The sequence below is a fragment of the Scatophagus argus genome, chromosome 21 (assembly GCF_020382885.2).
Source record: "Scatophagus argus isolate fScaArg1 chromosome 21, fScaArg1.pri, whole genome shotgun sequence".
Classification (NCBI taxonomy): domain Eukaryota; kingdom Metazoa; phylum Chordata; class Actinopteri; family Scatophagidae; genus Scatophagus; species Scatophagus argus.
Window position 1 is genome coordinate 3224470 of NC_058513.1, and position 12750 is coordinate 3237219.

Below are 12750 nucleotides of genomic sequence, written 5' to 3' on the forward strand. Positions count from 1 at the left end.
TTACTCTAAAGTTCAGATAGATTAGATACCATCCTGCGTGTGTGTTTCGAGCGTGCGTTTATGTTTCAGCATCACCATAGTAACAGTAGTGTGCGTGGGTGAGGGCTGCATGTCCTTGTGCCGGAGCTTGTTTTTTTTTTTTTTAGGCTTTCCTTCCTGTGTTGCTGGGTGCAGTAGTGAAGGGTGCTGCAGTTTGTACCAGCCGTCTCCTAAGACTCTCCACTCATCCCGGCTTGACAAGTGGACTGCTTTATAAACACGCTAAACCAAATACTCAACTGTCCCAGCCCACATACTGTAGATTTACAGTCGACCGACCGTCCCCTCAGTTTCCAGATATTTTGAATGAAATCTGATTCACACTTCACTGTAAAAGCATCTCATTTGCTCTTACATGAAATAAGGTCTATCTAAAATGAAATATTGTGTTGAGGGTCCACGCCCCAGAAAGAGCTAACGATTAGCTCGTATACGTTTCTTTTACAGTTCAAAGTTTGTGGTTCTTTTTGGTCACGTGACCAGCTGATTGGCTGGTTAGCTAATTAGCTAGTCAGCTGTAGCATAAAGACATTTGCTGCTATCACGTCAGCTTCTGTTTGTCTTCGGTTTTTGCAAAAGTTTAACACGTTCCTAGGATTGTGTTAGTTTGAAAGCTGATGATCTGAAGCTGTGTGTGTAAATGTTTTTTAAACATTATAGCCTTTTTTTTACTCTCATGTGCATAAGCTACAGGTTATTCTTTTCAAAATAGTTATGTTATGGGTAATATTGGTCATAGAAAAGGGTAACGGTTGGTTGTCAACATTGGCTGAAAAAAGTTATTTTTGTCCGTCCCTACATCATTGGATTGTTTTCTTTACATGATACTGCCTGTATATGATGTACCCGCCGTTCAGCCCTGTTTGTCTTGGCATGATGTCACAATGCAGTAGTAGTTGAACTGTTGAATAAGTTACATTGGCTATTCTTTTTTTCTCAGTTTGCATTAACAGTTTACACTGACAGTTGTCAGTGGTTTTCTTTATTCGGTTACTTTTCAGCACCTGTACAGGTAAGTGGTGGTTATTATTCTGATAACAAAATGCTGTCTGTCTTTGGCTTGTAAACACATGTCCAGCAGAGATTTGTTTACATTGTGTTTTTATGCCACTGTTGGCTCAGCTGTCAATCAAAAGTGTTCACCAGCTTGCCCACTCAGTTCTGTCTTATGCAACTGTAAATGCCAACTGTTTTCCACAATAGCTACAGTTTATCTCCTGCTTTTTCTATGGCTGTTACTTTTATTGCTATGAGAGGAAAGCCGTTAAGCGCTATCACCAGTGTTTCCTCTTTGGCATAATACAGAGTGTTAATAGGCTGCAACTGATCAAATACAGAGACAGGAGGTAGCTAATGCATCAAGGACCAGAGTCATATGGTTATGAATAAAAGATAGCAGTGTCAAAGCTAACTAGGGCATTTCTCCTTCTCCAGTCAGTGATGTCTCGCCTCACTTGTGGTGTAGTTGGCGGACAGTAAGCTGATGCCAGGGTGTTTCTGTTTTTAGACTTGCTGGTGACTATTTTCATTTATGCATTCACTCGCACACATGTGCTACACTGCAACTACCGTCTTCTGTTGTCAGCCACTGAGTTGCTGCTGCACTCTAATGAGTCTGAACCAGTGGTGCATGCTAAATGGAAGTGTGGTTTCATAAAAGACCATCCTCATGTACCTTGAATGCTTATATGCTACATATCATCACTCATATCATGGATTCACATTGTTACCATCTGTGACAGCTCTGAAAAGGATTGATAAAATATTCCATAAATGGTAAAGTGGGTAAATTGAACTGACTTGGATTTATATTCCACAATCAAGACTTTCAAGGCAATTTAGAGTGATTGACAGCTTTTTAGACTTCAGCTCATCTGTGACAATGTGACTGATGAGAATCACTCCTGCTGTTGCTGCTGCATATGTATCACTGGATCCGGAGGTACGATTCTGGCAGGTGCCACGTCTGATCTCTCACCTGCATAAAAGCATAAAAACATGTTTGACAGAAATGATCAGCAATCTGCATTTCAAAAGCCAGTTGCCTAGAAACTAAAATTCTTCCACTCAGGTGTCAAACATTATAGTAAATATGTGGGAATTCGCATTTTATACCTAAAGTCACATGTAATTTTTTTGAAAGCTGTTTCATTTGACAAAAAACTAATTTTCAGGGCATGTTTAATTAAAAGTAGCCAAATGTTTATAAGCTTAATTTGTCATTTAAATCTTGTCTTTCTGACTTTGAATGTGGGACAAACTTGGTATTATCCACATGCTAAATGTGGATATTAGTCATTTTTTAAATGGTGTTTTGGCAGCTGTCCCTTTGGCAAGACAGTCCCAATAACAAACTACTTCCTTGTGCTATAAGTTCATTATGCTGTACCTTCCTCCGTTAATTTCCTATTTTTTTTTCATTGTATTGATTTGTTGATGACAACCTAACAGACAGCAATTGAGGCATTTGGGGCCAGTGAGTAAAGGTTGTGTGCTGGTGTTGTTCATCAAATGTGAATACACAGGCACTCTTCATGAGCCTGCTGCCAGTTATCCCCTCCATGCGTGTTATTTGAGCTGATGGGCTTGGCTCAGTTGTCTCCTCTGCTAAGCAGTGGCGAGTGGAGTAGAGCCAGCCAAAAAGATCCAAATGAAATAAGAGCTCTTTAAATGTCCTTGCCTCTTATTTCTGTGCTGACAGGAAAGAGCTAATTGAGCCCAGTGCTGCGATGAGAATGGACATACGGGAGGAAAAATCAAAGAGTGCACTTCTATATTAGGGTCATCCTTGTTCTACAGCATCTTCACCAGCAGTCAGATCGGGGCAGATAATGGAAACGCAACAGTGCCTCTATGGAATTTAGTTTTTGTTAGATGTTGTTATTCACCGAATACATTTGCAATACTTTAAAGACATTATTAGGATTAGTATTTCAGAATTTACGGCTCTCCACCACAAGGTTGTTGTCTAATTCTGGTCATGATGAGATAAAAGCAATTTTGTACCTTGGAAGTCAAAGTTCAGGACTTGGGATTTTGGGACTTAGACTTGAGACTTAATGCTAGCTCTTAACCATAATGTACAATGGGAACATTTAGCTAAATGGTTCATTCTACAATTTGCTCTCACATGCTGAGGTTTGTGAAGATATAATTCATTCGAAGACCGAAATCAGAAAAAGAATCAATAGCTTCTTTGCCACCTCCATATTTGAAACATTGTAGTATATCACAAGTTCATTGGTTCTGATGATATTGAGCTTCAGGTTATTGTTGTTGCACCTTGTGATGAAACTCTCGTACTCCTCTGTAAAAATAGTCTCTGGGTGAAGACAGTATGTTTGACCTTGGTTGACCTTGGAAATATTTCACTGGATTCCTGTCAATATAGTGATAACTTCCATTTAGCCAAGAACTACACTTTATACCTTTTATGAAATTCCAACATAACAGCTTCGTTCTGGGAAGGCTTTCCATGAGATTTTGGGGTGTTTCTGTGGGAATTTTGGCCCATTCATGCAATAGAGCATTTGTGAGGTATAGCATTGTCCAAAATGTCTTGGTATGCTGAAGCATTAAGATAAGAGGCCTAGCCTAAGCCCTGAAAAATCATCTCATACCACACATGAATTCAATAACACAGAGTTTGTATCCCAATACTTTTGTCCATATAAAGTATCATATCAAGACATGGATGTTATGTGCAACTTGAGTGGTTGGCAGATGCATACAGCTGCAAGGCAGTAATTCAGTTTAGCCACTGACTGCCAAGTTTGCACCTGTGGATGGAATCACTTCTTACTGTTCCCCACAAATAGTTCCAACTCCTTTAACAAAATGACAAAAATAACATTACAGCTGTTGCTGCTCTGCTGATGTCACTGTTTTTCTCCTCTTTCTTCTCAACATCAGAGACGACATGGGAGAGACCGTCTAGTACCCCTGGGACTCCCAAGATGTCCATTAGACACAAGAACTCCCTGCCAGCAGGTAACTACAAATGTGCCTCTGTTAATATGAACCCTCTATCACTTCAACTTCCTCAAGTATTAGAGCCCTGGGGCTGTGAATTCTCCTAAAATTCCGCAGTGGCACAAAGCAACCGCTCATGCACACCAAACACATACACACACACTTCCCGTGACTAATTTTATCTGTGGCCTCAACTGCAGAACTAAAGCCTCCTCTGTCTTTCTTTTGGCCCTACTCGAAAGGCAGATAAATCGAAAGAGCCAATAAGGTTTGAGAGATGTTTACCACTCTAAAGAAGTGCTCGAATGTAGGGAGCAGCCCTCATGCGTTTGTATCCCTTCTGTCATAAACAAGTACTTAATTTTGTGTCAAGCTAAACAGCAAAACCTAAAACTGTCTTGTTTTGATACTTTTAATTTCAAATTTTCAGTGAAAGAATGCAAAAATTCTTGCTCCTTTTGAATGTGTGAACAATATTATTAACAAATTTCTTTTAAGCTGAGGAGCTTGTTTCACCAGCTATTCGCAAGTTCAAACTTGCGTATTAAGTCAAGAAACAGCCACCTGCATGAGTGTAGATTAGCTTCATCAAGGCTGCCATGAAAACAAAAAATGCATTAACAAGAGTAATTGCAAGAGGGTTCCAGTTTTGAATCCCGGTCTGGGCCCTTCTATGTGGAGTTTGCATGTTCTCCCTGTGCCTGCGTGGGTTTTCTCCGGGTACTCCGGCTTCCTCCCACAATACCAAAAACATGCACATTAGGTTAATTGGCTACTCTACATTGCCCCTGGTGTGAGTGTGAGAGTGTGTGGTTGTCTGTCCTTGTGTGACGACCCTGTGATTGACAGGCAACCAGTCCAGGGTGAACCCCGCCTCTCGCCCGTAGTCAGCTGGGATAGGCTCCAGCTCCCCCGCGACCCTGACGGATAAGCGTTATAGAAAATGGATGGATGCATGAATAGGCCAAACTTCAAAAGCAGATCATTTTAACTTACATCACCTCAAATCAAAGATTATTTAACGATCATCTCAGAAGGTGACTTTTGAAACACTGTTTGAGGTTAATCTGAAATAAGGGGTCAACTCTTTGATCAAGATCATTCTCAGCCTCACCCCGTCTGATGAGTGGAGGTCAGATGGTTGGAGGTGGTCAAAGTTAGCTTGATACTGATTGGCAAATCTGTATTGCCATTTTGGCGACAGTGCAATCCTTCTTTCATTTAAAATTGGGCGGAAATCAGTGGAGCGCCCAAGTTCATTCAACATATGCTAGCCTTTCTTTTCCTATGTTCTACTTCCAGTCCATGATCACAGTTGACATGTCTCTCACAGTAAACAGTCTCAGACTCCTGTGTGAACTGACTGAGTGATAGACATCCAAAGCTTGCTGTGGTAAAATTTCTAATATGCTAAGTTTGAGTAAAAGATTCTGTAATTGTCAGCCAGGCAGATAAAAAAAAATCACCTCATTCAAATACTGCAGTATGGCTCAAATGTTATACTAATGAGGTTAACACCAAATAAAGGACTTTACATATAGCTGGTCTGACCCAATTCCTGTGCTCAGCCTTTTAAAGATATTTATCAAGCTGCAGAAACAAAACAGACAGACAGTTAAGTACTGGGCTGGTTTGATTTCAGCTCATCTGTGAACACCAAATACTAATGAAATTTCTCTTTCTCTCTCTCTCTCCTTCTCTCCGTGTTGGGATCTCTCCCTCTTTTTCACATTTCTGTCCAGTGAATGGATTTCACTCAGGTGGCAGTCCTTTGCATCATGTGGAGCACTCACACAACAGTCTGGTGAGGAAGAGCAGTACAGAACCACAGGTAAAGCTGTCTTCCGAGCAGTGTTACTACTTTGTCTTGACAACATGACTCACACCTACCACAGGATAAAAAAAATTGTTTAGTGAGCATAAACTCCAGCTGAAAGAGAGTTAAGTTTCCACTGAATGTTAACAACATGCTGTCTTTTCTCTTTTTTTTTTTAAAGCTATATGTGATCAGCAACCTGTGTTAGCTAACCGTTTAGACATACAAACACAGAGCAACATAAGCATTCAATTTGATTGGTGTTACTGGTAACAAATTTAGGCCCAAAATAGTCTCTGGGTGAAGACAGTACGTTTGTGTCTCTGTAAAGCATCTAGAGATAATTTTGACTGTATAAGGTGATATATAAATAAAATTTGAATTGATTGAAATTGACAACAATAATTATGATGCATGATGTAGTCTTTCCACAATTCAGATGCATCAAATCCCCTCTCACTTTCACTTCTCATTATTAATGGAGAAGTTGATGGCAGTTAGAGCAGATTAATCCCTCCTACAGTATCTGCTCCCTTGATCATAATTAACCAGGCAGTCAGGGTGCAGTTTTACAGGATCCACCCACCACTTCAGTCTGTCTCCTCATTTACCCCCTTTTCTGCATCTCATCCTTGTGCACTCTGTCATTCAAAAAATATAAACACATTTTTGCTGCTGAAGATTGAAGGTCCTGTTTTCTTTGATATCTTTCATTTTATTGTGGGAGAGGAAGTGTGGAACTCCCTGTTTGCTTCATCTCACTTCATGCTTCTTTCATACTAATTTCTTTTCCCAACACACACTATCCTACTGTTGGTTTATTCCTGGAAATTTCTCTATTCTAAGCTCAAGTGTTAGAAATCACACATACTTACATCCACATTCACATACACAGAGAGAGAAAGCCAACCATGCTTTGCTTTGCTCTGCAGAACTATCCTCCCTGCTCTGCACAGCTACGCACACACACTAACACACATGCATACACACCAGCGGCGGCAGCAGCAGAAGCAGAGACAGCACCAGACAGACGCTAACAGCGCTTGCCAGGAAAACAACTGTGTTTGTGTGAGTGCGAGTGGCAGTGTGTGTATGTTGAGCCGTCATGTCTGACATGGAGGACGGAGGTTTTGACGGAGCGTCCTTCTTCTCTCCGCAGAGCCCAGGATCAACATCACCCACCAGGAAACAGAACAAGGAGACTACAGTCACGGTGAGTGGGGCAACTAACTGAAACTCCTAACTCACCATGAACTCTCCCCCAGCTCTCTGCAGTAGCCCTGAAGGACCAGATTTGATACCAGCAGAGGATTAGGTTTTAAGGTTGTTAGGTTTTTTTTTGTCTGTTTTTCCCCAAGTTTGGAGTGTGTCGCTTAGGGAAATGCAGTTTCCAAGACTGCAGATTGCTTTAATGTAATTTCTTTTCCCAGATACTTGTATGCTTCATCACGTGTTTGCATAAAACACATCTATACATATATTTAATACACTGGGCCAAGATATAAACTACATCTTGGCCGTATAAGAGCTGTGAATGTGTCTAACTTCCTTCCCAGTGTTGCTCTCGTCATTGTTTGGTGCTTGTTGTCAGTTGCTAGTGTGCAGATGCACAGTGACATCATCCTATCCAGCATCCAGATGATTTCTCCTCCATTGTCGGGTCCCATTGTGTCGGCCCTCATGCTCAGTAAAAAGCAGGTGCAACTGCTATGACGTTATGGGTTTCTCTTTGACTTTTTAAAGCCATAAGCTTGAAGGTATGTCTTGGCCTCCATAGCAACCAAGGCGATGCTATTGATAAGCACATGGTTATATCAGGAAGCAAAAGAGAGAGAGAGAGATGGTGAGAAGTTCACTTGGTAACAGCTTAATTGCTACTGTATGCTAAAGGTCAAGCCTCGAGGGGATAATTTGACACCTGGCTAGGCCCTTTTTAGATTTTAGCACAATGCAGCTTACAGTCATAAGAGCAGTATTTTTTTTCACTTAAAAGTCAGGGTTCTGATTTCCGACAGAACACTATGCTTCTCAGCTTTAGCCGATTACTGTTATTTTTGTTAGCTCAAATTTTAACTGTCGCTGGCAGATTTCTGCAGCACTAGCTAGCTAACGTGAACTCCATGGGTTTATTTGAAACTGTGTCTCTGACTGACTCAGGCAGAAACAGGAACCCTAAAAATAATCTTTAAAAAAATGATCTAAAGCTGAATGAATAATTGAAAGTTCCTGTTGGCTACTTGTCCCAGGGAAGACGTTATGAACTATCACTCTTATTGAATTTCCCTCAGGATCAATAAAGTATCTACCCATCTATCTATCTATCTATCACTTCTGTAACGCAGGTAGGCTAAGCTAGTTAGCCATATTATATGGTGCTTTGAGTTCCACAAGCTGGTTGCCATCTAGTTCCATTATATTCAAAAGATGGCAAACATCTCTATAGCCAATATCTCAGAAACTCTGCAACTCCCACCAAAACAATCCAGATGGATAAACAGCACTACAGGTAAGAGGGAAAATATGTTGTTTTGATTTTGGGGGTGTACTGTCCCTTTAAGCTAATATTGGCCATTCACTATTCAGAGGAGGCGTGTAGTGAATGTCAACTGATAGAGGTCACCAAAGGTCAGGAAAGAAAGCACTGGAATCATTGTGTGTGCGTGAAGGCAAACAAACTAAGCCCTTCACTGTAGACTGTTGGAAGTAACTTTGCCCTCAGCTTCAGCAAAGGAAGTGGGGGTCAGTTAAAAGCCCTGTTAGCTGTCAACCTCTGGACCTCAGTGTTATTAAAAGGAGAGCTACTCTCTCAGACAAATTACAAGCTTCATAAGCCAAGATAAGGTTCAATTAGAGGCCTCCTTCTTCTTCTTCTTCTTGCATTTCAATGTGAATATTGGCTCTGGAAAAGTCATCAGCAGAACCCTATTTGTCAGTTTGTGCTGAAAGGCGAGGCTTGGGCATTAAAGAAGGGTTGCTCTCTTGTGCCGAGTGAAGTTTTTTAAATAGAAACCACGCATCCTTACCGCAGACTGTTTACCTCCTGAGGTAATTGGAATGAATGTGAGAGAAGATAAAGCTCCTTTTGTTTTTCCTGGAGACTTTGCAAAACCTGGGGCCTGTTTGCATCTCTTCACTGCAAAGGCGTGACTTAATTTAGTCCCTTTTTGAGATGTGTGGTTTTCTTTTTTTCCTTTTGTTTCTTTATTTCTATTCCTTTTTCATTCTCATGAAAAATTGAATGGGCAGCTGAGGAATGTGGAAAGCAAGTTTTGTATTTTCACAGCAAACCAAAGTTTTGGTTCTGCTAAACCTGGAAGCGATGACTTGTCAAATCTTGAACAGTTGTATCCAGAGCAGCTATGATGTTTATTATCCTGTGGGACTGCATTTCAGAAATCTGAGAGGCCAGAGGTGACTGTCCTCTACCTTTCTTACCATCCTAGAGGTTTAAAGGAAAAATAAAAAAGCACGACACCAAGCCCCTGGGCTCAGAAAGTACAAGAGTGACATGCATTGCGTAACCGCAGAGCAGACCCAAGCAGCTCACAGCAGGGAGCCCTGCAGCCAAAGGATTCAACATCCCTGCTGCTGGGAGTGAGCAGCAGACAATTAGCTGCACTAAGATAATTAAAGGCAAACTTTGGGAATCCATTTCACTGGTTGCTCTCAGCCAAAGCAGAAGTTTAGAGTTTTGTGGTAGAGAGCTGAATGATGAATCCTAAAAGACTGAGAGCCACAAAGGCTCTGTATTGAAAATAGTGTCCCCAAGGGCAAGACGAGTAGAGAAAAGTGAATGAACAATGCTGGGTCGATTAGAAATCTCTTCTTTACATTGGTGTGTTCACCGAGCTGCTGAGATGAGAGTGTTGCCAAAGCAACAGAGTGCAGACTACCTTGAATACCAGAGCAGCAGTCTTTGTGTGTGTGTGTGTATGTGTATTTGTATAAATCATCTGTTAACACATGGAGCACTAATAGTGCTGCTGTACAATAAAGTGGCATCAAAGCAAAGTTGTCTATCATTGTACTAAAAACTGCCCCATTAAACTGCCCTCCCTGTGGTGCTCTCTTTCTCTGTCTGTCCGTCTGTCCCTCTCTCTCTCTCTCTCTCTCTCTCTCTCTCTCTCTCTCTCTCTCTCTCTCTCCCTGTCTCTCTCTCTCTCAGATTAACTGTGTGACGTTCCCATCTCCTGCGTGCATGCCAGAGCAACAGCTGTTGAAACCAAGCGAATGGAGCTACTGCGACTACTTCTGGGTAAATTCACCTCAGTATTTAAGGGCCTATAAATGAAGCCCCTCCCCCCCCCAGCATAAGCTGGCAGTAATTTAGCTGATGGTATACATCATCACGAGCACTGTGACACCAAAAAATTGCAACTCTTCTTCTCATGCAACTCCTGGACTACTGAAATAAATGCAACTTTCCAGTTAGATTAGTTTCTCAGATGCTTTATTGTAACAAATCGTGAATGAGTAGAAAAGGTACTCCATGTAGCTTGAGATCTCACCTCATATTTAGCATATTTAATCTGTTTTTGTCTTTCAAAAATAATGTGACTTTTATCTGTACATCTATTGTTAGAGTAACAGGAACTGTCAGTAGTTAATATGAACAAACGCACAGGTTTTATCTAAAATCTGTATTTACTGTTCATCAGTTTATTTTATTGTCCAGCTTCTGACTTATGAAATTAACGCACCTTACAGTGACCTCAAAGATTCCCACACTGGAACCAAAAACAGTAATGTCATTGGCATACATACTACTTTCTGCTATGGTCACAATGCAATGTCGATGCAAAAAATAGTTAAATAAATAAATAAACTGAGCTAAAGGGTTAAGCATTGCATAACTTCATCGTTATATGTTTAAAAGTAATTTTTTAGTTCATGTCCTGAAGGGAAAGTGATGAGGACATTTTTTTAAAGTAAATTATTCAGCTTTAGCAACCAAAGCCAGAAAAGCAATCCTTTAAAGAAGTGATTCTACCTTTGGCACCACTGCTGTCTCCAGTCAGTGGCTAAGCGAACATTTGCTGGTGCCCATGTGAACAAAAACAACACCAGATCCTTTTCATCTTTCGACATGACTCCATATTTATCTCATACTGGCTGTGCTGCATGCTGAGAGTCAGCATCAGCTTTAATAAGATCCACCACGCGGTGCGGTGGGATAATACATTACATGGAACAGGCTGGAGTGCAGTGAGCCAGCTGGCCTCTGCCGCTCTGTTCGGACATTTCAACCCCTGCAGTGTCGTCTCTACCAGGATTGGTGTGTGCAGCTGACACGCTATGGTCATGCACACGGAGGTGACACCACAGTGGAAAGAAAGGGTAAATGGGGAATGTGGACTCCAGAGTCAGGGAATGACAGGTTTTGGTAAAACAAGTAGGTTTTGATGAACGTCCTGGTTTGGTCTGATTGCAGGACTTTAAACTCATGTGACTTTCTTAGATATGTCATCAGTTTGTTTACATGAACTTCAGTAACCGCTTTACTGTTGCCTTTAGGCACAGATCTTTTTTTTTTTTTAAACATCATATATAAACGAGAACCCTATGATTAGGATTAGACAGATTTGAGGCGCATAGCTTAAATTCTGAAATATGAATTCAAGAGAGAATAGATGGAACAATTGTTGCTGTGACAGCAAAGCACCAGGATTCTTGCACTAATTAACTCTGACTGGCACTGAAATAGTTTCTAGGATTCTGCAAGGCTTCTGCTAGTCTTTTGTAGAGGTTAACAGTTTCACCTAAAAACGCTGTTACAGCTAAGGTGTTAAGAGCATTCATTTTGCATTTCTGTCCACGTGATAATGTAAGCCCAGTATTCTCTTTCCTTTTAGCTTTGGTGTCCACAAACTTTTGAGGGAAGCATACTATATAGACAAAAGTACTGGGACACCTTACTGTTACACCAACAGGGACTTTAATGATTAATTAATTCATTTTGCCCCTTCATGCAGTAGAGCATTTGTGAGGTTGTTTACTGATGTTGGATAAAAAGGCCTGACTCGTAATCTGTGTTCCAGTTCATCCCAAAGGTGTTGGATGGGGTTGAGGTCAGGGCTCTGTGTGGGCCAGCCAAGTTCTTCCACACCAAACTCATCCAGCCATGTCTTTATGGAGCTTTGCTTTGTGCACTGGGACACAGTCATGCTGGAATACAAAAGGACCTTTCCCAAACTGTTGCCACAAAGATAGAAGCATAGCATTGTCCAAAATGTCTTGGTATACTCTAGCATTAAAATGTCCCTACACTGGAAGTAAAGGGCTGAGCCTAACCCCTCACATACAGCCCCGTACCAGACCTGAATTCAATTATAAAGTTGTCTGTCCAAATACTTTAGTCTATATAGTGTATGTCTCCTCAGCTGCTAAAGACTCCACAGGGTTTACCAATTAGCTGCTTATTTTGTCTTACTTATGGGTTTTTCATCAGATTGCTGCAGCAAAAGACACTGAACAAATACACTGAACAAAACCGGTAAAGTTGTGGGTTTCCAAAACCGAAACAATGAGCTGAAAGAAGCTATAATGCACAGAACACCTGAAGAACTGCACACTTTGTTGAAAATTCTGTGGCGGGTCGTCACTGCCAACTTGCACATTAAACTTAGTCATTTGTTGGCTGATATTAATTTACAACAAAAAGGGCACTACAGTGAACGTAAACACACTGATACCTTTCACCAATATAAATGCATTATCCTCTCAAGTCAGCTACATTTTGTCCTTTGTATCAGAAGTGGACTTGCCTCGTTGTTTGTTAAAGCTCCAGTGAATTCAGCCTGTTTTTGTTGCTCTGTACTGAGGGAGTGTACCAAAAACACTGTGTTTCACTGAGCGTATTGGTCAAGGTGTTCTCACGTTTGTCGCTAAGTCTTTGTTTACTGAATGCGTCTCTCCTGTGCTTC

General features: G+C 41.1%; 1 protein-coding gene across 3 annotated transcripts in view; it reads left to right on the plus strand.

The window, feature by feature from the left end:
* Positions 1-12750, plus strand: part of gas7b (growth arrest-specific 7b) — a 53630-nt gene that overhangs the window by 24735 nt on the left and 16145 nt on the right. For all 3 annotated transcript variants that reach the window (XM_046377395.1, XM_046377393.1, XM_046377394.1), the window contains 4 exons: positions 3952-4029; positions 5754-5842; positions 6987-7040; positions 9993-10082. In XM_046377395.1, coding sequence (XP_046233351.1) covers positions 3952-4029; positions 5754-5842; positions 6987-7040; positions 9993-10082 — 311 coding nt within the window. The remainder of the gene's footprint in view (positions 1-3951; positions 4030-5753; positions 5843-6986; positions 7041-9992; positions 10083-12750) is intronic.